Source organism: Mobula birostris, chromosome 24 (genome assembly GCF_030028105.1).
Source record: "Mobula birostris isolate sMobBir1 chromosome 24, sMobBir1.hap1, whole genome shotgun sequence".
In the NCBI taxonomy this organism is placed as follows: domain Eukaryota; kingdom Metazoa; phylum Chordata; class Chondrichthyes; order Myliobatiformes; family Myliobatidae; genus Mobula; species Mobula birostris.
This window is the reverse complement of record NC_092393.1, coordinates 10,605,577-10,631,352: the sequence shown is the minus strand read 5'-3', so window position 1 is coordinate 10,631,352 and position 25,776 is coordinate 10,605,577. Positions and strand designations below refer to the sequence as shown.

Below are 25,776 nucleotides of genomic sequence, written 5' to 3'. Positions count from 1 at the left end.
CTATGGGTAAGCCTAGGTAGTTCTGAGGTAAGGACATGTTAGGCACAGCTTTGTGGGCCGAAGGGCCTGTATTGTGCTGTAGGCTTTCTATGTTTCTAAATGTCCAAGGTTACACATTGTGTCGGAGGGATAGTAAAATGGGCAGAGGGAGTGGCATGGCTCCGCTGGTAAATAATTGAATCAAATCAGTAGAAAGATGTGACATAAGATCGGAAGATGTTGAATCTTTGCAAGTTGAGTTAAGAAACTGCAAGGTTAAAAGGACCTTGATGGCAGTTATATACAGGGCTCCAAACAGAAGCTGGGATGTGGAGCACAGATTGCAATGAGAAATAGAAAAGGTGTATCAGAAGGGCAATGTTATGATAGTTATGGGAGATTTCAACAGACTAGTCGATTGGGAAAATCAGGTTGGTAATGGATGTCAAAACAGTAAGTTTGAATCTAAAAATGGCTTTTAAGAACAGCTTTTCACTGAGCCTACTAGAAGATCAGCTATACTAGATTAGATGTAATGTAATGAACCAGAGATGATCGGGGAGCTTAAGGTAGAAGAACCTTTAGGAAGCCGTGGTCACAATATGATTGAGTTCAACTTGTAATTTGATAGGGAGAAAGTAAAGTCTGACGTAGCAGTATTTCAGTGGAGTACAGGAAATTACAGTGGTATGAGAGGGGAGTTGGCCAAAGTAAATTGGAAAGAGATGCTGGCAGGGATGACAGCAGGGCAGCAATGGCTTGAGTTTCTGGGAAAAATGAAGAAGGTGCAGGATTGCTATATTCTGAAAACAAATAAATACTCAAATGGCAAAATACAAACGTAGTATAACCATGGGTGACAAGGGATGTCAAAGCTAATGTAAAAGCAAATGAGAGTGCATACAACAAAGCAAAAATCAGCGAGAAGACGAGAAGATAGAGGATTGGAAAGCTTTTAAAAATCTACAGAGAGCAACTAAAAGTATCATTGGGGGGAAAAGATGAAATATGAAATTAAGCTAGTAAATAATATCGAAATGGATAGTAAAAGCTTTTTCTTTTTTTTAATTTTATTTTTATTTGGATAAGGAATTCACAAATATCGTGTACTTTTTTCACACATATAACCTTTTCCATTTTTTTATATGTATAAAACTATAATTATTTATACATTCTTAAGTACACATTGAGATGATATAAAAGGAAATTAAACACTTAAATAGATAATTATGTACTGTGGTAATTCTAATCTATTAAGCTAAGTAATGGTATTAGTTGTTAAGAAAAATGGTAATAATAGTCTCCATATAACACTTCTGGACCATTTCCACTGGTCCAAAATGTTGTATATAAGCCTATGTATCAACCATTGTAGGTGTTTATATCCTAATTTGTTCATGCTTGCTCCTGCCCACAGACATAATTATCCAATCCCTATGTACTTATTTACTTAATTTTTTCATTTTTTTAATCCCTTTCCCAAATCTTTCCCTTTATTTGCATTAATTCTCTATTTTCCAAAAGAAAACAAAAAAAAAAAGACATTTAGACTAGGGGTGCTTACGTTAGCAATATTACTGTGTTGATGAGAAGAGCAGTATAGATCATTAGGATAGTCATCTAAAGTCTGCTCACATTGGGGTTATATATTCAATCCATTTATTCCAAATTTGATACAATTTTTCTTTTTGAATTCTCAGGGAGTAAGTCAACTTTTCCATTTTAAATATTTTCAAGATAATTTCGTGCCAATCTTCTAATGTAGGTGGTATTGGATTTAGCCACTTTCTAGTGATTGCTTTCTTACTTGCCGCTAAGAGGGCCTGCAGCAACTTTATATCTTCCTTCTGTTCAAGAAACAATACATGCCCCAAATAGAGCGTCTCAAAGTTCAGAGGTACCTGAGACCTAAGTACCTTAACTAATGTTCTATGAATACCTTCCCAATATAGACTTAATTTAGGGCAATCCCAGAAAATATGAAAATGATTTGCCTCCTTGGAGCCACACCTTCTCCAACACGTCACGTTTGTATCTTTATATTTTTCCTGATATGGGGTCTTGAAATATCTTATAATGTTTTTCCAACAATGTTCTCTCCAAGTCAAAGAATTAGTCGAGGACCATTGAAAGCTGCAGATTTTCCTCCAAGCCTCCTCTGAAAGTACCAACCCCGCTTCTTTCTCCCACTTCTCTTTAATATACAGTGTATTTACATTTTTAGCATGGGAGAGTGCATTATATAATCGAGAAACTGATTTACTAGGTATTGAACTGCAAGCCGAATTCAGAATCTTGAAAAATTCTAATTCTACTGTTGATAGGTCTGTATATCTACAACTCTGGTTAACATAGTTTCGCACTTGAAGGTACCTAAAAAAGTCATTATGTTCTAGGCCATGTTTGTCCTGCAGGATTTGGAAACTTTGTAATACTCTTTTATCTATAAATGAGAGGTAGGTTGTAAGACCTTTCTTTATCCATAGCTCAAATCTTTTATCTCCTCTGTTGGGAAGGAATTCGGTATCATATGCACACTATCTAAAGAGTTTTAACATGTTATTAATTCCACATGAATTAACCACCTTCTGCCATACTTTTAATGTAAAATTTATCCAAGTGTTTTTAAATTTTTCCAACTGGGCCATCAATCCTTTGTCAGCTATTGAGGCCTGAAGAGGAAAACTGTCAACTAATCCACATTCTATTTCCTTCCATCTAGCCTTATATTCCCTATTACACCAATATAACAGAGGGGTTATCTGTGAGGCATAAAAATAATTTCTCAGGCAAGGAAGAACCATACCTCCTCCTTCCTTCCCTAACCGTAAGGTGTTATATCGAATTCTAGGTTTCTTTCCTTGCCAAATGAAGCGGAAAATCCATTTGTCCCATTCCCTGAATTGATTATCATCCACCTCCACCGGTAAAGTACGGAAAAGATACAATAACCGAGGAAGAATATTCATTTTTATAGATTTATCCTTGAATTTAAACTTAAAAAGGGGATAAGATTCCACCTATGCATATCTGCTTTTATCTCTGAGATTAATGGCCTATAATTTACCTGTGACAGTGTTGAAAGATCCTTCGGCAGGGTTATTCCTAAATATTTTAATGATTTAGCTTCCCACTTAAGATCATATGTATCCTGCAACTTTTTGGATGGTGTATAATTTAGGGACATAACCTGCATTTTCTTTACATTTATTTTATAACCTGATATTTTCCCAAAGTCATCCAACAGTGTAAGCAATCCTATAAATGATTTTTCTGGTTCACTCAGATAGACCAAAACATCATCTGCGAATAACGCCACTTTCTGTTCAATCCCTGCCACCTTGATACCTTTTACGATTTCGCTCTGTCTTATTAGTTGGGCAAGCGGTTCAATATATAGCGCAAAAAGGAGAGGAGAAATTGGGCATCCCTGTCTAGTGCCTCTCTCTAAGATGAAGGAGTCAGAGAGGTCCCCATTTATCTTAATTCGGGCTGTAGGGCTGTCATATAGAGTCTGAATTACTTTAATAAACTTTTCTTAAAATTCGAATCTTCCCTAACACTCTGTATAGGAATGCCCAACTAACCGAATCAAAAGCTTTCTCAGCGTCCAATCCTACTACCATTGTCTCTGTCTCGTTCTTATTAACCTGTTCTAATATGTGCAGAGTTCTCCTTATGTTGTCCTGTGTTTGTCTTTGTTGAATAAATCCAGTCTGGTCTAAGTGGATTAGGCCAGGTAAAAGCTTTTCCAATCTGTGCGCTAATATAGATGTAAATAGTTTGTAATCTAAATTAAGAACACTAATTGGCCAATAATTGCCACATTCTAGTTTACCTTTACCCTCTTTAGGAATAACTGAAATAATCGCTTCTCTCCAGGAAGGTGGAGTTTCTCCTCTCTGCAAGATCCAATTAAAGGTGTTAAGTAGTAATGGGGCTAACTCTGTCTTCAGGGACTTGGACCACTCTGAGGTAAACCCATCAGAACCCGGGGACTTTCCAGCTTTTAACCTAGAGATGGCCGCGTTCAGTTCTTTGACAGTTACTGGTTCTAATAAACTTTCATTTTGTAAATCTGTAAATTTAGGTAGATCTAAAAAATTCAATACACTGTCTATATAGGGCTCATTGGGGGCCCGAGGTTGGGAGTACAGCTCTCGATAATATGTTTCAAAACTCTCTTGAACTTTCCCTGTTGTACTCTCCACAAGCTTTGTCTTTGGATTCTTTATTTTATGAATTGTATTGTCTGCTTGTTGTTTTCGTAATTTATATGCTAATAATCTAGCTGATTTACCTCCTACTTCATAATTCTTTTGTCTCAGGTAAAGAAAATTTATTTGAGTTTCCAACGTATAAATATCATCAATTTCACTTTGCAATTTCCTAATTTCCTGTTTTCGATTTGAATTACTTTTGTTGCTATCCACAACTTGAAGTTGTTTTAATTTTCCTTGAAGGTCTGCTAATTTTTGTGCATTGATTTTTTTTCATGTGAGTGGTAATGGAAATAATTTTCCCTCTCAGTACAGCTTTGAATGTATCCCATAAGATCACTGGTGATGTTTCTCCCGTGTCATTAAGATCTAGATATTCTTTGATTTCTCCCCTTAATCTCTCCGTTACTTCCGGGTTATTGAGTATGTGTGAGTTTAGCCTCCATAGTGTTTTCCTCATTTTCCTTTCCAGGATTAGAGACATAGAGACTGGGCTATGATCGGACAGATCAATTGTTGCAATATTACAGTTTTTTATCCTGAGTCTATCTGTATTAAAGATAAAGAAATAGTCTATCCTTGAATAGGCTGAATGAGGGAAAGAGTAATGTGTATAATCTTTACTAGTAGGGTGTAATTCCCTCCAGACATCTATAATTCCCAACTCCTCCATCAATGAATTCATTTTCCGAGTCAGAGGTTTATTCTGAGTAACTATTCTTGAAGAATCTAATAAAGGATTTAATCTAATATTAAAATCCCCTCCACAAATTACTACCCCTTGAGAACTGACCATTAGGTCAAAAATGTGTCTATAAAATGACCATTCACAACCTGGAGGAGCATAAACATTCAGCAATGTTATTTCTGTACCTTCTATTCTTCCTGTGATTTTTACAAACCGTCCTTCTTTGTCTTTAGTCTCTGAAATATGTTCATAATTAAGAGTACTTGATATTAAAGTAGCTACCCCTCTTTTGTGACTCAATTTATATGATGAATAAAATACATGCTTAAAGCCCATTCTTTTTAATTTTCCATGTTCAGATTGGCTCATATGTGTTTCCTGGAGGAAAGCTATTTGTGCCCTCTCTTTTTTCAATTTAGACATAATCTTATTTCTTTTAATTGGATTCAAAACCCCATTAACATTATAGGAAATTATTTTTACCAATTCAGTTTGCATTTTTCTCTAGTAGAAAAAAAAACTCTCCTTTTGTAACCAAACAGTAAGCAATCCCTTCTCAACAGTAAACCAAGACATATAACCACACCCTAGACATTTTTGAACGTGTAACATTTGAAAATTTTTCCTGACTTCCCACAGTGAGGCCTGAGCACCGACCCGCCTCAGTTCAGAGGGATAACCTCTATCTTCACCCTGTGTTAGAGGGCCCACAGCAGTTTGAATAATCATAGAGAATTTTCTCCCATTTATGTCTTGACCTAGTTGCTATCATTCAAGTTATTCCGCCTAGTTTATTTTCAGTTACCAGTTTTCATTTTACCTTTAAGTCCGATTTACTCTTTTCAGTCGTTTCTCTTAATTAATCTGTATTCTCTGTACATTCGCGTCTGAATATTTGCAGCTTTTCCTAGTAGTTTGACACTCTGGTTCGAGTGGAGCGTCCTCGTCCCACTAACTGCCACGACTTCTGCTGAATCCTCTCCAGTAGTGACTCCGGTTGGGTGATAACTTTAATAGGTAGTCCCTGGTCCGCCAGGTCCAACGTTGCCTCCTCCACCGTAGCGTAAGTTTTTATTCCTTCGTCGTAAAAGACTCTCAGCCGAGCTGGATACAGAGTCTGGAATCTGATGTTGTTTTCCTTCAGGACTCTCCGTGTTTCCGTATATTCCTTCTGTCTGGCAAGAATCCCCGGTGCGTAGTCGTGGTCTAAACTGATTTTACAGTTGTTCCACATGAAACCTTTCTTTTGCCATGCCTGTTTAAGCACCTCTTCCTTCGTTCTGTAACTGAGAAATCTGATCAGAATCGATCTGGGCTGGGCGCCTGCTGGGGGCTGTGGTGCCAACGCATGGTGAGCTCTTTCTATCTGTAGGTCTTTTGCGGCCGGTATATCAAGTTTCTCTCTAAGCAGCTTCTCCACGAAGGGAATCATCAGTCCGGGTTTACCTTCAGTTCCTTCGGGAACTCCAAAAATCCTCACATTTTCCCTTCTTGAGCTGCCTTCTTGATCTATTAGTTTCCACTGGAGCTGGTCTTGCAGCTTCAGCATTTCTGCTATCGCTTCCTCGGCGTTTTGTAGCTTCTCTTCAATTCCAACAATCCTCACTTCGGCTTCATCTATCCGCGAGTTAGCTTTTACTATTTCTCCTTTAATATCTTCCAGCTGTTTGCTGTTATCTTGTCGGAACTCGCGAATCTCCCCGAGAATCAAAGACAGAGTCACCGATTCCCCCTCATTATCTCCGTCCTGGCTTGCCATGGGGGAGCTAGGCCCATCGCCTTGCTGCATCTCTTTATGTTTATCAGCCTTCAGAGCGGACTTTTTAATCTTATTCTTAGACATCATCCTTGCCCCTTTTATTAATATAGTTATGCAATATTAAGTATTTGTCTAAATTCGATTTTGGGGCAGTTTACCTTTTTTGTTGAGAGACATTTTCCTTATGCCGCCATTCCCTTGATGACCCGGAAGTCCCAGTAAAAGCTTTTTCAAGTACGTAAAAAGTTAACGAGAGATGAGAGCGGCTACGTGAATGCTAGAAAATAAGGCCGGAGAAGTAATAATGGGAGACAAGGAGATGGCAGATGAACTAAATGAGTATTTTGCTAAGTCTTTACTGTGGAAGACACTAGCAGTGCACCAGATGTTGAAGGGTATGAAGGAAAAGAAGTGAGTGCAGTTACTATTACAAGGGAGAAGGTGTTCAAAAAACTGAAAGACCTCAGGGTACATAAGTCACCTGGACCAGATGAACTGCACCCTGGAGTTCTGAAAGAGGAGTCAGTAGATACTGGGGAAGCATTAGTAATGATCTTTCAAAAATCATGGATTCTGGCGTGGTGCCAGAGGACTGAAAAATTGCAAATGTCACTCCAGTCTTTAAGAAAGGAGGAAGGCAGCAGTAAAGAAATTATAGACCAGTTAGCCTGACCTCAGTGGTTGGGAAGATGTTAGAGTCAATTATTAAGGAGGAGGTTATGAAGTACTTGGTGACACAGGACAAGACAGGGCAAAGTCAGCATAGTTTCCTTGAGGGAAAATCTTGCCTGACAAACCTGTTGGAATTCTTTGAGGAGATTACAAGTTGGATAGATAAAGGAAATCCAGTGGATGTTGTATGCTTGAAATTTCAGAAGGCCTTTGAGAAAGTGTCACACGTGAAGCTGCTTACCAAGTTAAGAGCCCATGGTATTACAGGAAAGTTACTGGATTGGTTAGAGCATTGGCTAATTGGTAGGAGGCAGCGAGTGGGAATAAAAGGAACCTTGTCTGGTTGGCTGCCAGTGACTAGTGGAGTTTGGCAGGGGTTGGTGTTGGGACCGCTTTTTATGCTGTATATCAATGATTAAGATGATGGAATAGATGGCTTTGTTGGCAATTTTGCAGATGATACAGAGATTGGTGGAGGGGCAGGTAATGTTGAGGAAACAGGTAGGATGCAGAAGGACTTAGACAGATTAGGAGAATGGGCAAGAAAGTAGGAAATGAAATACAATTTTGGAAAATGCATGGTCATGCACTTTGGTAATAGAAATAAATGTGCAGACTATTTTCTAAATGGGGAGAAAATCCAAAAATCTGAGATACAAGGGGACTTGGGAGTCCTTGTGCAGAACCCTCTAGAGGTTAACTTGCAGGTAGATTCAGTGGTAAGGAAGGCAAATGTAATGTTAGCATTCATTTCAAGAGGTCCAGAATACAAGAGCAAAGATGTGATTCTGAGGCTTTATAAGGCACTGGTGAGGCCTCACTTTGAGTATCGTGAACAGTTTTGGGCCAGTCATCTAAGAAAAGACGTGCTGGCATTGGACAGGGTCCGGAGGTGGCTCACAAGGATGATTCCAGGAATTAAAGGGCTATCATATGAGGAATGTTTCATGGCCCTAGGTCTGTACTCACTGGAACTTAGAAGGATGAGGGGGGATGTCATTGAAACCTTTTGAATGTTAAAAGGCCTAGACAGAGTAGATGCGGAAAGCATGTTTCCCATGGTGGGGGAGACTAGGACAAGAAGGCAGAGCCTTAGGATAGAGGGGCATCCATTTAAAATAGAGATGCAGAGAGATTTCTTTAGCCAGAGGATGGCGAATTTGTGGAACTTGTGGATGCCAGGTCATTGGGTGTATTTAAGGCAGAGCATGATAGGTTCTTGATTGCACATGGGATCAAAGGTTATGGGGAGAAGGCCGGGGAGTGGTAGAGGAAGGGAAAAAAGGATCAGCCATGATTGAATGGTGTAGCCCACTCAGTGGACCAAATGGCCTAATTCTGCTCCTATGTCTTATGATCTTATAATACGAATGAACAAGTAAATGAACTGCAAACAGATGTGTTTCTTGCAGAGTAATCACAGGGCAGTTGACATTGTGAAAGGACAATAAAACTGAAAAGGACTGAGGCAGTGATAGAGCGTAGAATATGAGTATTAGTTCTCATGGTAAGGAATGGCATGAGGTGAAGAATGGTCTTGTCCCAGAGAAACAGGAGATGAGGTTAAAAAAAAAACAAGGGTATGAAAGTTGTTTGATACAGTTTACAAACAGCAGAGTAATTGAGGAGTGAACTGAACAAGGCTAAGCTTATGGCAAAGGGAATGCAATACAATCATGTGAGACCTTTCATCTGTAATGGATCGAGCAAGTGAATTTAAATGATTTATTTACAGTGTACTATAGAACATAGAATAGTACAGCACATTACAGGCCCTTCGGCCCACAACGTTGTGCCGACCCTCAAACCCTGCCTCCCATATAACGCCCCACCTTAAATTCCTCCATATACCTGTCCAGTAGTCTCTTAAACTTCACGAGTGTATCTGCCTCAACCATGCAGTGCATTCCACGCACCAACCACTCTTGAGTAAAAAAACCTTCCTCTAATATCCCCCTTGAACTTCCCACCCCTTACCTTAAAGCCATGTCCTCTTGATTGAGCAGTGGTGCCCTGGGGAAGAGGCACTGGCTATCCACTCTATCTATTCTTCTTATCTTGTACACCTCTATCATATCTCCTGTCATCCTCCTTCTCTCCAAAGAGTAAAGCCTCTAGGTCCCTTAATCTCTGATCATACTATGAGGAACATTTTCTAGAATAATACATTATGGAACTAGCCAGAGAACAGATTACCTTTGACATTATTTTATGTTTTGAGTCAGTTCAAATTAATAGTTCATAATAATTAATGATGAATTTTGGGGAGTGGAAGTGGGGGGAGGGGGAACAATAGACTGCAATTTTTTCTCCTTCCTAAGGAATCACTGATCCATTGGAGTTCTGAACTAAAACCAACTAAGTTATGTTAGTATGAGGTTGCATGTTTAAGGTCGATTGGGAAATTAGCTTCAAATATTTGCCAGGAAGATAAATAATGGCTATTATTTTAAAATGTTTTTTGAAATTTTCAATTAATAATTATTCCATAGAGAAATCAAATTCTCCAGGATAAAAATGACTTCTCCATGGTAGCTATGGAAACTAAAGATGGTTAGTAATTAAAATGACATTTATAATGTTGCCAAGATGAGTGGTAAGCCTAACATACAGTACACTCAATCGTCACTGTATTAGATACCTCCTGTACCTAATTAAGTGGTCACGGAGTGCATGTTTGTGGCCTTCTGCTGCTGTGGCCCATCCAGTGGCGTGTTGTGCATTCAGAGATGCTTTTCTGCACACCACTGTTGTAAAGTGTGGTTATTTAAGTTACTGATGCCTTCTGTCTATTTGAACCAGTCTGGTCATTCTCCTCTGAACTCTCTCATTAACAAGATATTTTCACCCACTCGCTGAATGTTTTTGTTTTTTTTACACCATTCTCTGTTGATGCTAGAGACTGTCTTGTGTGAAAATCCCCAGGATATCTGTATTTTTTGAGATACTCATACCACTGTGTCTGGTACCAGCGATCATTCCGATGCCAATTTTTTTTACCCATTCTGATGTTTGGTCTGAACAACAACCGAACCTTTTGACCATGTCTGCATGATTTTATGCATTGAATTGCTGCCACATGATTGGTGATTAGATATTTGCATTAATGGGCAATGTGTCTAATGGCCACTGAGTGTATAGGACAGTTTTAGGAAGTAGCAACAAATAATCAAACTACTAATCAAAGGAGAAAACAATTTACCAGTGTAAATTAGTAAAGGATAAAATAATAGTTAATTCTTCTACACCCAGGTATACTAAAGAGGTAAATAAGTGGCAGTGGCAGAGGTAAATATGTGTCCCAAGAAATTGTGATGGGAAATAAATGAATGGCAGAGTACCAAACAGACAATCTGTATTTGTTTTTACTGTGGAAGACCGAACGGATGTGGCATAAACAGAAAGGAATGAAAAGCCTAAAAGCAGTAACAGCAGTTAAACCATCCACCATTTGGGGGAGGTGTTTGTAAAGATAATGATCGTCCACAATTCCCTGGTTTCTTGAACAGTTCCAGAAAATTGGATGGTCAGAAATGTACCTTCAAGTAGGAGGGAGAGAAGGAATTTGGAATTTTAGATCAATTAGCCTGATGAGAGTTGTCAGCAAAATGCCACAGGCCATCACTAAAGATAAAGTAGCAGAGTACTTATAAAATGATAAACATTACAGGAGCTGTTTAAATTTTATAAAGGGAAAATAATGTTTGAAATACCACATTTGTTTTCAGGAAGGAACCAGCAGGAAAATGAGAGGTAATATTTGGCTTAAGTGTCTGCATTTTCAAAATGTATTTGATAAGTTACCACAAGAATGTTGCATGAAATAAGAACTCATTATGTTGCAGGTAACCTAATAGCATGGATAAAGAACTGGTTAAAGGATAGAATGATCTGTTTTCAGATTGGTAAACTTTGTTGCCAGTAGAGCACCACCAGGCTTAATTTAAATATCAACAATTTAAATGAAAAGGTAGTCTAACGTGTCCATATTTGATGATGTTATCAAGCTGTTTGGAAAAGGGAGCCATAAATAGTAAGCAATATCAGCAAAAGAAAATTGTCACAGGGTAAATTAATATATAAGAATTTGCCAGAAAGAGAATTATGAAGGAACATGTAGTTCAAGATTTGGTAGGAAAAGTAGAAAAAAGAATTGGAGTTGGGCTATTGACATTCTCAATATACTGCATTTAATGCTAATGCTTATTTTGATAACCAACAAAACATTGGAAAATAGGATAACATTTTGGTGGTTTTCATCCCAATTTTTGTGTTAAAAATTTTACATGGACAATTCTCAATGGCAATTGTCTGTGGTGACCACAGCAGCCGTGTCATTCCCATAATGAAAGACTGGAAAACTTAAATAATCCCTCTTCATGCAGATGTGGAGCAGTCTCGGCCCGAAATATCACCTGTTTATTCCTTTTCATAGATGCTTCCTGACCTGCTGAATTCTTCCAACATTTTGATTGTGTTGCTTTGGAATTCCAGCATCTGCAAACTTTCTTGTAATTACAGGTTTACCCCGCCATCTGAAGGTAGAGCGTTCCTATGAAACGGTTCGTAAGCCGAAATGTCGTAAAACGAAGAAGCAATTACCATTTATTTATATGGCAAAATTTTGTGAGCATTCGCAGACCCAAAAATAACCTACCGAATCATGCCAAATAACACGTAAAACCTAAAATAACTGTAACATATAGTAAAAGCAGGAATGATATGATAAATACACAGCCTATATAAAGTAGAAATACTTCTCTACAACGATTGTCTGCACAGATCTCCATAGTGAAAATTTCACGCAAGCGCTCTCGGCAGAAAATCTCACGCAAGCGCTGTTGGCATAAACACGCTCTGCAGTAAACTTTAAACTATGAAGCTGCCAAATCTACCAAATAACACGTAAAAATACACAGCTTATATAAAGTAGAAATAATGTATGTACAGTGTAGTATCACTTACCGGAATTGGGAAAACAGCGCCGAGCACACTGACGATGGTGTGTTAGACTGAGTTGTCGCAGGCTGGGTGGTGCAGTGGCCCCCACCCTCCGGGCCGCCGACGCGATACATTGCTGCGAAGAATGCAGCGATAGCCGGGAGGCACACAGCACATCTTTAAGAAAAAAGCTGAAATAAACATGCTAATTAATTAGGTGCTGCCTAGCACGTAAATGTCGGTGCAGATCAGAGGCGATTGCCGATTGCATCGCCTCTGATCTGGGCTGACAATTATGTGCTAGGCGGCGCCCAATTAGTTAGCATGTTTATTTCAGCTTTTTTCTTAAAGATGTGCTGTGTGCCTCCTGGCTACCGCTGCATTCTTCGCGAATCGGTACAGTATCTGTCCGGGGCCCGGGTGTTGGGGTGGTGAGACACGGGGGTGTCATCTCATCGTCGATCAGGGCAGGCAGCTCATCTTTTCCTATGACTGCCCGCCTTGATGTCGAAGGTCGAGGTTCGTCGTCTGCTGTGGCTGATGTGGAAGGCTTGCTTGACTGCGGAGCCTCATGCATTTTTCTATCATACAGTTGTTTGTAAGGACTCAAACCATCCTGCAAATATCCCCTAAACCTACGTACCCTTTCAAAATTAAAGTCGTGCTTTATCATTGCAGCGAAAATCTCACGCAGTTGCTTCACTTTCTGCATTCGGTTGCTTTCAGTTTCGATTGTTATCCTTTCCTCTTCCAATTGCATCAGCTCTTCATCTATCAGTTCTTGGTCATGGGATGCCAAAACCTCTTCAACATCATCTTCCTCAACTTCCACAAGCCAAACTCACTTTTTCCTTGCTTCGTTCACCACGATTGAAATGCTTAAATATGTCTAGTTTTATGCTAAGTGTAACACCCTTACTCTTTAAGGCTTTTCCGACACCTTAGAACCCATCTTGCTAACGGCTGCTCAACGCAACGTGTTTAAGCAATGCCGTTCCGAATCCGGGGCAGAGCTGCTGCTCGGGGCGTGCACTGCCTTTTATCGCGCACTGATTTTTTTCGCGCGCTGATTTTTTATCGCGTGCTGCCTTTCTTCGTAACAGTGAAAACACCTTCTGAAAGTGAAAACAGGGTACTAATGTAGGTCTTTTGTAACAATGAGGTTTCGTAAAGCGAACGTTCGAAAAGCAGGGGACACCTGTAGTCTTTACTGTGGTTACGTCCACACTACACCAGATAATTTTGAAAACGAAGCTTTTTCTCTTCGTTTTGACCCTCTGTCCACACTAAAACGGCGTTTTCATTCCCCGAAAACGGAGATTTTCAGAAACGGTCTCCAGGATGAATAAATCTGAAAATGCCTAATATCCATTGTAGTGTGTAGGGAGTAAACAGAGCGATTTAAAAACGCTGTCATGACAACACCACAACAACAATGCTTTTTCTGCTTCTGCTTGGTGCTGCGCAAGAACTGCCGTACGGCTGTTATAACGTGCAGTCGGTGTGAACAGTGTGAGAGTTAAATTGTAAAGTGAGCTTTTTTGACTATTTAAAAACGCTGTCATGACGTGCCGGAACACATGGCCACAGCGCGGCATTTCGTTGTTTTCTTGAACGCAACCCCCCCCCCACATAACCTATCAATTTCAGAACAGACGGCAATGAGACTGAAGCCAGAAGAATTAGAAATATACTCACCAAATACTTTGACCCATAGCTTACTGAATAAATAAGTACACTCACTTTGCCCTGTTTTCTGTCCTTGCTTGCATGAAGGTGGTTTACTTATTTATGCAAGTACTTCTCTGACAATAGATGTGTAACAGTCTAATGTAACATTGTATGGAAATACAAGGTAACACTGATGCAGACATGTTTTATACATTTAACAAGGTGCTTTATTAATGCAACAGTTAGTCAGTATTTCAATGTTCGTCATCAGCCGGGTCATACTGTCCGTGAACTCCCTATCGGTTGCCTCCATACGCTCCAGTATTTGTTTTTTTTTTAAGTTCTAAGTCCTCCTGCGCGGGAGCCAAGAGCAATTCCTTTAAAATTTTTCTACTCTGTAACTGGACAAATGTGCACCAAGTATACCGTTTCCTCTTCGCTTGTTTTCTGTGTGTCCTGCACATGCCCAGTGGGAGGAGATTCACCCAAATATCCGCCCAATGTGGACGGAGATATTTTGAAAAACGCTTAGTGTGGATGCCTGTCGTTTTTAGTCAAAACCAGCGTTTTCAAAATTATCCGGCATAGTGTGGATGTAGCCTGTGTCTAACCCCCACTCCCACGACATCATTGGATTCTTTTGTCTGGTTAACACTGCAGTTTACATATTTGCTGAGTGTTAATGTAGAAAGACTGCAATAATTAATGGGATACTCAGCAATTTTGTTTGAAATATTCGGAGCAATAATAACTGTAGTTGGTGGATACAGTGAGTATTATATCAATGAAAGACTGTGAACCCTTTAATTCATGTTCCATTGCCAATCTGCTTCAGGATTTGCTGCTTGTTTATTTGTGGCTGAGAAACACAAGTCGTAAGTTACTTCCGAAAATTCCAATTTTTATTGGTAATTTCAGGAGAGGCTGCTGTGGACAGGATGACATCATTAGCTATATCTCTGACGCAGTTAGGTGAATCATTCCTGAATGTGCCCAAAACAGTTTTATTCCTTTGGTAACTTATCAACCTAACAAATACAAAGCAGCTCTTAAATGCAATTTTCACATGGAAATAGTCTGCAAATAAATCCACTTTCTTGATAAGTGCTCTTTCAAATGTTGAGAAACTAGTGTATGCCAGTGTATGGGACCCTTGGTTGTGCCCAGTCAGGAGATGCAGAGGGCACATATGCAGGTTCAATAAACAGAAAGTAACAGAAATTCTTCAATGCATTTATCTGGGAAAATAAACAATACAGTACATTTGACAATGTGCTGGGTGGTGACGTAGCAACAATCTCTTGCTCAGTACCAGCAAGACCAAGGAACTGATTATAGACTTCAGGAGGGGGAAACCAGAGGTTCATGAGCCAGTCCTCATCAGACGATCAGAGGTTGAGAAGGTTAGCAGCTTTAAGTTCCTGGTGTTGCTATTTCAGAGGATCTGTCCTGGACCCAGCATATACGTGCAATTGCGAAGAAGGCGTGGTGGTGCCTCTGCTTGCTTGGGGGTCTGCGGGGATTTGGCAATACATCTAAAATTTTGACAGGCTTCTGTAGATGCGTGGTGGAAAGTGTATTGATTGGCTGTGTTGTGGCCTGTTGTGGAGGTGCTAGTGTATTTGAAAGGAAGATCTGACAAGGATGGTGGGTTTGGCAGATCTGCATGAAACGCTGTCATAGGGCAGCAGCATCCAGGCCATGCTCCTTTCTTGCTGCTGCCATCAGAAAGAAGATACAAGAGTCTCAGGACTCACACCAACAGGTTTAAGGACAATTACTATCTCACAACTGTCAGGCTCTTGAACAAAGGATATAACTATACTCATCCACTGAGATGTTCTCACAGCCAATGATCTCACCTTAAGGACTCTTTATCTTGTTATCGCATGTTCTCGTTATTCATTACTATTTATCTATTTATTTATTTATTGATTGACATTTATTGTCTTCTGCACTCTGGTTGATCTTTCATTGATCCTGTTATAGATACTATTCTATAGATTTGCTGAGTATGCCCACAGGAAAATGAATCTCGGGGTTGTATATGGTGACATATGTGTACTGTACTTTGATAATAAATTTACTTTGGGAGGTTTGTTTCATGTTTTATTGGCAGATGTTCTTTTGTTCCAGCTGTTTTATTTTCCAGCTAAAAGGTTCCCACAAAAAACACTATTATTTCAACATGTAAAATTATTGCCAGTGTAATTTTTTAATCTCACTGGTTTGAACAAAAACAAATCTAACAGCTCTTATTTCTTGCAGTTTCTCCTGAACATACCAATAATTACCACTCATTTTCCTGCTCGTTCCTCCCTTAAAACAAATGTGGTATTTCAAACGTTATTTTCCCCTTTATAAAATCTATAAAATTTAATTTAAGTTTATGCTGAGCTTCAAAGTCATGAGGACTGGGCAGTGAATAGGATTTAAGGAATAAGTCAGCTTTGATTTTATTGAATGATTCCTCTAAAGTTGTAGCACAGTTGGGCTCCCTACCTATTTGCTGGTGCACCTGACAGTTGCTTGTCTCCTGCAGAGGAGAGGGGGATGTGTCTGTGCACTTAAGTTTTACAGTGCAATTAAATATGTGAGTTGGCCACAGAGCTTGGTTAGACAGAAATTGTTAGTTGGATTTTGAAGATGTACCAGTGCCACATGCTAGTCAGAGTAGAAATAGGAGAATATTTCAGATGAATACGTGGCTTGAAAAATGGTGCAAGGGGGAGGGATTCAAATTTCTGGGGCATTGGAACCAGTTCTGGAGGAGGTGGGACTGGTACAAACAGGACGGTCTGCACCTGGGCTGGACTGGAACCAATGTCCTAGGGGGGAGCGTTTGCTACTGTTGTTCAGGAGGATTTAAACTAATGTGGCAGAGGGATGGGAAGAAGTGCAGAGAGACAAAGGGGGGTAAAATGAGGGTAGAAGCAAAAAGTAGTAAGGTGAAAAGTAAAAGTGGCAGGCTGGCAAATCCAGGGCAAAAATCAAAAAGGGCCACTTTTCAACATAATTGTATAAGGGCTAAGAGTGTCGTAAAAGCAAGCCTGAAGGCTTTGTGTGTCAATGCAAAGAGCATTCGTAACAAGGTAGATGAATTGAATGTGCAGGTAGTTAGTAATGAATATGATATAGTTGGGATCACAGAGACATGGCTCCAGGGTGACCAAGGATGGGAGCTCAACATTCAGGGATATTCAATATTCAGGAGGGATAGACATGAAAGAAAAGGAGGTGGGGTGGCATTGCTGGTTAAGGAGGAGATTAACGTAATAGAAAGGAAGGACATTAGCCAGGAGGATGTGGAATCGATATGGGTAGAGCTGCATAAAAATAAAGGGCAGAAAACGCTGGTGGGAGTTGTGTACAGGCCACCTAACAGTAGTAGTGAGGTTGGGGATGGTATTAAACAGGAAATTAGAAATGCGTGGAATAAAGGAACAGCAGTTACACTGGGTGACTTCAATCTACGTATAGATTGGGTGAACCAATTTGGTAAGGGTGCTGAGGAAGAGGATTTCTTGGAATGTATGCCGGATAGTTTTCTGAACCAACATGTCGAGGAACCAACTAGAGAGCAGGCCATTCTGGACTGGGTATTGAGCAATGAGAAAGGGTTAGTTAGCAATCTTGTTGTGCGAGGCCCCTTGGGTAAGAGTGACCATAATACGGTGGAATTCTTCATTAAGATGGAGAGTAATATAGTTAATTCAGAAACAAAGGTTCTGAACTTAAAGAAGTGTAACTTTGAAGGTATGAGACGTGAATTAGCCAAGATAGACTGGCAAATGATACTTAACGGGTTGACGGTGGATATGCAATGGCAAGCATTTAAGATCGCATGGATGAATTACAACAATTGTTCATCCCAGTTTGGCAAAAGAATAAACCAGGGAAGGTAGTGCACCTGTGGCTGACAAGGGAAATTAGGGATAGTATCAATTCCAAAGAAGAAACATACAAATTAGCCAGAAAAAGTGGCACACCTGAGGACTGGGAGAAATTCAGAGTCCAGCAGAGGAGGACAAAGGGCTTAATTAGGAAAGGGAAAAAAGATTATGAGAGAAAGCTGGCAGGGAACATAAAAACTGACTGTAAAAGCTTTTATAGATTTGTGAAAAGAAAAAGATTGGTTAAGACAAATGTAGGTCCCTTACAGTCAGAAACAGGTGAATTGATCATGGGGAACAAGGACATGGCAGACCAATTGAATAACTACTTTGATTCTGTCTTCACTAAGGAGGATATAAATAATCTTCTGGAAATAGTAGGGGACCGAGGGTCCAGTGAGATGGAGGAACTGAGGGAAATACATGCTAGTAGGGAAGTGGTGTTTGGTAAATTGAAGGGATTGAAGGCAGATAAATCCCCAGGGCCAGATGGTCTGCATCCGAGAGTGCTTAAGGAAGTAACCCAAGAAATAGTGGATGCATTAGTGATAATTTTTCAAAATTCTTTAGATTCTGGATTAGTTCCTGAGGATTGGAGGGTGGCTAATGTAACCCCGCTTTTTAAAAAAGGAGGGAGAGAGAAACCGGGGAATTATAGACCGGTAAGCCTGACATCGGTGGTGGGGAAAATGCTAGAGTCAGTTATCAAAGATGTGATAACAGCACATTTGGAAAGTGGTGAAATCATCGGACAAAGTCAGCATGGATTTGTGAAAGGAAAATCATATCTGACGAATCTCATAGAATTTCTTGAGGATGTAACTAGTAGAGTAGATAGGGGAGAACCAGTGGATGTGGTATATCTGGATTTTCAAAAGGCTTTTGACAAGGTCCCACACAGGAGATTAGTGTGCAAACTTAAAGCACATGGTATTGGGGGTATGGTATTGATGTGGATAGAGGATTGGTTGGCAGACAGGAAGCAAAGGGTGGGAATAAACGGGACCTTTTCAGAATGGCAGGCAGTGACTAGTGGGGTACCACAAGGCTCAGTGCTGGGACCCCAGTTGTTTACAATATATATTAATGACTTAGACGAGGGAATTAATTGCAGCATCTCCAAGTTTGCGGATGACACGAAGCTGGGCAGCAGTGTTAGCTGTGAGGAAGATGCAGGGTGACTTGGATAGGTTAGGAGAGTGGGCAAATCCATGGCAGATGCAATTTAATGTGGATAAGTGTGAGGTTATCCATTTTGGTGGCAAGAAAATGAAAACAGATTATTATCTGAATGGTGGCTGATTAGGAAAAGGGACCTTTTACAATGACACCCAGGTCTGCAACGAGACCTGGGTGTCATTGTACACCAGTCATTGAAAGTGGGCATGCAGGTACAGCAGGCGGTGAAAAAGGCGAATGGTATGCTGGCATTCATAGCAAGAGGATTCGAGTACAGGAGCAGGGGGGTACTACTGCAGTTGTACAAGGCCTTGGTGAGACCACAGCTGGCGTATTGTGTGCAGTTTTGGTCCCCTAATCTGAGGAAAGACAGTCTTGCCATAGACGGGGTACAGAGCAGGTTTACCAGATTGATTCCTGGGATGGCAGGACTTTCATGTGATGAAAGACTGGATCAACTAGGCTTATACTTTCTGGAATTTAGAAGATTAAGGGGGGATCTGATTGAAACGTATAAAATTCTAAAGGGATTGGACAGGCTAGATGCAGGAAGGTTGTTCCCGATGTTGGGGAAGTCCAGAATGAGGGGTCACAGTTTGAGGATAAAGGGGAAACCTTTTAGGACCGAGATGAGGAAATACTACTTCACACAGAGAGTGGTGAATCTGTGGAATTCTCTGCCACAGGAAACAGTTGAGGCCAGTTCATTGGCTATACTTAAAGGGAGTTAGATAAGGCCCTTGTGGCTAAAGGGATCGGGGGGTATGGAGAGAAGGCAGGTATAGGGTTCTGAGTTGGATGATCAGCCATGATCGTACTGAATGGTGGTGCAGGCTCGAAGGACCGAATAGCCTACTCCTGCACCTATTTTCTATGTTTCTATGTTTGTGTGAGATTAGGTGCGTAAGGGTTTGCTGAAGTGTTAACCGACCTTGACTAAATGTGCAAAGTTTTTTTACTTAACTTGGGCTGGGCTGCCTCTTACTGTTGCTGCCTTGTATCTGGAGGGTTTCCAGGGCCCTCTGAGTGTGTGCTTCATCTCTTTCCATGTCACCTCTTCCATGAGGATTTTGAGAGCGTGCTTGAAAAGCGGATAACCACCCCTGTACCCAGCACACAGTGTGCCTTTATGTGCTTCCCAAGCCGTACAGTGTGCTCCAGCCTTGCTTGTAATTGATCATCATACTCCCTTTAAGCTTTGCAGGTTTATTCAGACAGTGCACGGGACTCCTGAATTTATTCCACACTGTCATGCACTGAAATACAAAACTGCACCAGTTGTGGAGCTTAAGTACACAAGTGTTGCATGAGGTATATATGTAAAAATTTATTTTGTGAGTGGGACAAACTGGGGAGAGTCACTCATTTTGGTGTATCTTTTCCAGCAGTCAAAAAAATCAAAATGCTGGAGAAACTCAGTGGGGTGGACTGAAAAGGGCAATCAATATTTCAGGCCAAGAAGAAGTGGGAGAGGAGAGTACCCTTCCTACAGCAGCTCCTTTCTTGCTCCAGATACCAACACCTGCAGTTTCTTGTCTCACCCTCAAATGTTGACCCTGCCTGAACTTTTTATCAGGTTTTCAACAGTATCTGTTGATCCTTGGAGATCCCAGTACAACCCTAGAGAGTCAACCACTCAATGTAAACCAGTGAATGAGTTGAAACAATGCCTTGTCTAATTAACAAGACATTATTGATTTTCTCCTGGTAGGTGTGATGGGCGAGACAGCATTGCACATTGCTGCATTGTACAATAATAATGAATACGCAAAAGCACTCCTTGAAGAAGTGCCGGATCTCATCAATATACCAGCCACCTCCGAGCTGTATGAAGGTAGAATTTACAGTTCCATTCATTTCTTGTTTCCTATCGCAGTATGCTGGTGGAAGTAGATGGAAAGGAATAACGTTTTTTAAGTAGCTAAAATTGATTATTGTTTGACGTAATAAATACTGTGTTGAGTGAGGACTTAAGAGTTGAGATGGTTAGTGACTGAGGTTTGGAATCGTGATGGTGGCTGAAGAAGGGCTAATTTATGGTGGGCAGCTAGTGAGAATAGAGAATAGGTGAGTTGTGGTGTTTGTGTTAGATTAAGGAATTGGAAGATGTTTAATTTGGTTGTCATATATATGAGGTACAGTGTAAAACTTTGTATCGCCTGCCATCCAAGCAGATTATTAAATTACAATAGTGCATTGTGGTAGTATGAGGGAAAACAATAACAGGACACAGAGTAAAGTGTTACATCACAGAGAAATTACAATGCTGGCAGACAGTAAGTTACAGGGACATAACAAAATTGATTGTCAGGTCAAGAATCTACCTTATCATACTAGGGGACCATTTAACATACTTTCAGCAGCTGTCCTTGAGCCTGGTAGTATGTCCTTTCAGGCTTTTGTGTCCTCTGTCCGATGGGAGGGGGAGTAGAGAGAACATCCAGATTGAGTGGGGTCTTTGATTATGCTGGCTGCTTTGCTGAGGCAGCGAGAGGTATTGACAGAATCCGTGCAGGGGAGGCTGACTTCTGTGATGTGCTGAGCTGTGTTCCTAACTCTCTGTAGTTTCTTATGGTCATACAGAGAGCTGCCATATCAAGCTATTATGCATTCTTTATGCATAGGATGTGCTCTATGATGCATTGATTAAAATTTGTGAGGGTTAAAGATCATCATGAATGGAATTGAGGGGGTGGGTTGGGGGCTGGGTAGAGAATAGTACTTACTGATGGAAATTGACAACATGTAATTTTCCTGAGTAGGGAATACAGCCCTACATATTGCCGTGGCAAATGGGAATTTTCATTTGGTTAAAGAACTGATAAACCGAGGAGCCAATGTAGCATCATCACGTGCAACCGGGATCTTCTTCAAAAGAAGTGAAAAGAATTTAGTTTATTATGGTAAGAAGTTATCATAATTTACTTCAGACAGTTTATGAATGCATAACCTTTTCCCTTCAGAAACCCAGCTATGAGCTTTGATCCCTTCACCATGATCAAGCCATTTGTGCAGGATTCTTCAAAGGAGTTGAGGAATTCTCCCACTCTTCTCCATTCCCCAGCACTCTAATTTCCAAATCTTATTCTTCTGCTGAATTTATTTTTTAAGGAGATATTAGTTTTGTGAACTTATTGCCTTGCTTTCAGTCACTCTATTTAAAAGAGTGGGTCTCTTTAAAGACCATTTTTCTGTCATTTGGCTTTGTCCGATCAGTACATTCCAAATTTAAAACTTACTGAACTTCATTGTTATGTTTCGTAACTTCAAAACATTAAAATAATTCAAAGGGATCGGGAAATGCAAGTCTAACATTGAGTTTACTTCAAGCAAGGTGTACACGTATCGTGGTAGCGTGATGATGTATGCAATTCACGTATTTTTATGTATAACCCGTAATGAGTTATTTAAATGAACTAGAATGCTTAATCAAACAACATATATACACACACACAAGTTCACTAAAAATATTTTTGAAATATTAAATACACAACATTCATCGTTACTGATACAACCATGGTTGAACCTCTATAACTTTATCTGAAGCAGGAAAAGTGAGAAATTGCTAAAATTTCTGTAATTTCTTCAACATAAAAGAGCCACTTCAGAGATACTACCAGATGCACACAGTAATTGGTAAGGCCCTAGAGAGTGTTGTAGACCAGTGAGACCTTAGTGGTACATCGTTCTCAAGTGGCAACACAGATAGACAGGTTGGTGAAAAAGGTGCTTGGCAGTCCAGCCTTCGTTGTTCAACACACTGATTACAGGTGTTGGAATGTCCTGTTACAACTATGCAAGCTATTGATGCAAGTGCATCTGTGTGCAGTTCTGGTCAGCCCACATAGAGTGGACATCATGAATTGGAAAGGATGTAGAATTGTGAGAATGACAGGTCACTGGGACTGGAGTGTTCAAGTAAAAAGGAGAGTTGGGTAGGCTGGGACTACTTTCCCTGGAGCGAAGGAGGCTGAGGGGAGTGACCTTATAAAACTATAAAATTATGAGCATCATTGATAATGTAAATACTCTCAGCTATTTTTACCTGGGGTAGGAGAATCTAAAATTTGAGGGCATAGGGTGAGAAGAAAAAGATTTAAAAGGAATCTTTCTCCTCGGGCAACTTTTTTTACATAGAGGATAGAGGGTGTACGGAAGGAGCTGCCAGAAGAAGTGGTGGAGGAAGGTACAATTTACAATGTTTAAAAGACATTTATATAGTAGTTAACATAGAACATAGAACATAGAACAGTACAGCACAGTACAGGCCCTTCGGCCCACAATGTTGGGCTGACCCTCAAACCCTGGCTCCCATATAACCTCCCACCTTAAATTCCTCCATATACTTGTCTAGTAGCCTCTTAAATTTCACTAGTGTATCTGCCTCCACCACTGACTCAGGCAGAGCATTCTACGCACCAACCACTCTCTGAGTAAAAAACCTTCCTCTAATATCCCCCTTGAAATTCCCACCCCATACCTTAAAGCCATGTCCTCTTGTATTGAGCAGTGGTGCCCTGGGGAAGAGATGCTGGCTATCTATCTATTCCTCTATCTATTCTATCTATGTACTCTATCTATTCCTCTTAATATCTTGTATACATTTATCATGTCTCCTCTCATCCTCCTCTCCAAAGAGTGAAGTCCCAGCTCCCTTAATCTCTGATCATAATGCATACTCTCTAAACCAGGCAGCAACCTGGTAAATCTCCTCTGTACCCTTTCCAATGCGTCCACATCCTTCCTATGGTGAGGCGACCAGAACTGGGCACAGCACTCCCAAGTGTGGCCTAACCAGATTTGAAAGTGTTGGAGGGGAAGAGAGAGAAATGCCAGGTGATCAGTGAAACTTGGAGGGGCAGGGATGAAGCAAAGAGCTGGAAAGTTGATCGGTGACAGAGACAGAAGGGCATGGAGGAAAGAAAAGGGGGAAAGGAGCACCACAGGAGCAAGGAGATGAGGTAAGAGAGGAAAAGTCAAAGTTAAAGTCTGTGCCAAGCTTCTCTGGCCCATCAGGCCGCTGCTATATGCCGATATCCGTGACGTGAAGCGACTGAGAGTACAAGACTCCCCCCCCCCCCCCCGCCCCCCAAACCGGGTAGGACACCAGTCTATTGCGAGGTTACCCCCCCCCCCCAGCATTTTGCCGGTACCCATTTTCAGCTGGGCGGAACTAGAGCAGTTGTGTGGTTAAGTGCCCTGCTCAAGGACACAACTTGCTGCCCAGCCTGAGACTCGAACCTAGGTAAGAAAGGTTATGGGCCAAACATAGGCAAATGGAACAAATTGGTGAGTTTGACTGAAGAGCTTGTTTCCTTGTTTCTATGACTGTGATCATTTTCACTATTGAAAGGTTAAGAGAAAAGAAATCTAAAGACTGAAACTAACTCGAGTGAAATAACTACTCTTCTGAGCAGAGCACAGGAATATACTTGGAGGCACATGATAAAGGAAAACGGATCACCCATGATGAAATAGCGGAGCAGACTCAATTGGCCAAATGGCCTAATTCTGCTCCTATATCTTATAGTCTAAAATATTAATTTGAGGTGGAATACTGTGTTAAAACAGAACAGCCGCTTCCATATCAATGTAAGAATATGGAGCAGAAACTGCTTTGATTGCACATTAGAATTTCATTGTACCTTCCTTCCCTAAATTTATTACAACATTTCGCCGTTAATATCTCTCAACGAGATCTAGGTGTTCTTGTACATCAGTCTGTGAAAGCAAACATGCAAGTACAGCAGGCAGTGAAGAAAGCTAATGGCATGCTGGTCTTCATAACAAGGGGAATTGAGTATAAGAGTAGAGAGGTCCTTCTGCAGCTGTACAGGGCCCTGGTGAGACCACACCTGGAGTACTGTGTACAGTTTTGGTCTCCAAATTTGAGGAAGGACATTCTTGCTATTGAGAGAGTGCAGTGTAGGTTCATGAGGTTAATTCCCGGGATGGCGGGACTGTCATATGTTGAAAGATTGGAGCGACTGGGCTTGTATACTCTGGAATTTAGAAGACTGAGAGGGGATCTTATTGAAACATATAAGATTATTAAGGGATTGGACACGCTGGAGGCAGGAAGCATGTTCCCACTGATGGGTGAGTCCAGAACCAGAGGCCACAGTTTAAGAATAAGAGGTAGGCCATTTAGAACGGAGTTGAGGAAAAACTTTTTCACCCAGAGAGTGGTGGATATGTGGAATGCTCTGCCCCAGAAGGCTGTGGAGGCCAAATCTCTGGATGCATTCAAGAAAGAGGTGGATAGAGCTCTTAAAGATAGCGGAATCAAAGGTTATGGGGATAAGGCAGGAACTGGATACTGATTGTGGATGATCAGCCATGATCACAGTGAATGGCGGTGCTGGCTCGAAGGGCCGAATGGCCTACTCTTGCACCTATTGTCTATTGTCAAGTATCAATTCACTTTTGGGTCCTACACTGTGGGGAAAAAAGTGCCATCACTTGTTAACCTAACTCTCATCACTGAATAGAGATGTTGAAAGTACAAGAATTAAAAACATCGTTTCTAGAGTTAAGAAATACCTATCAACTGTGAAGAGTGTTTTGCCAAATATTGGCATGCTGTTACAATCATAATTCAAGGAAGACGAAATATGCAGAAGAAAGTACATTACAAGCAACTTGTAACATGAGCAAAAATCTAATATATGATCCTTGTTTGATCCTTTTTACTTCCTAAAAAGAAATAAGACATTCCTTTTGGAGAGGACGGTTATGATGAGAAAAGATATCTTGCAAAATATCAGGCCCATC

General features: G+C 40.6%; 1 protein-coding gene across 1 annotated transcript in view; it reads left to right on the top strand.

Annotated features, from left to right (window-relative positions):
* LOC140187437 (transient receptor potential cation channel subfamily V member 6-like) overlaps positions 1 to 25,776 on the top strand; it is a 197,419-nt gene that overhangs the window by 90,281 nt on the left and 81,362 nt on the right. The window contains exons 2-3 of the mRNA XM_072242761.1: positions 20,714 to 20,836; positions 21,765 to 21,905. Of these exons, the coding sequence (XP_072098862.1) occupies positions 20,714 to 20,836; positions 21,765 to 21,905 (264 nt within the window). The remainder of the gene's footprint in view (positions 1 to 20,713; positions 20,837 to 21,764; positions 21,906 to 25,776) is intronic.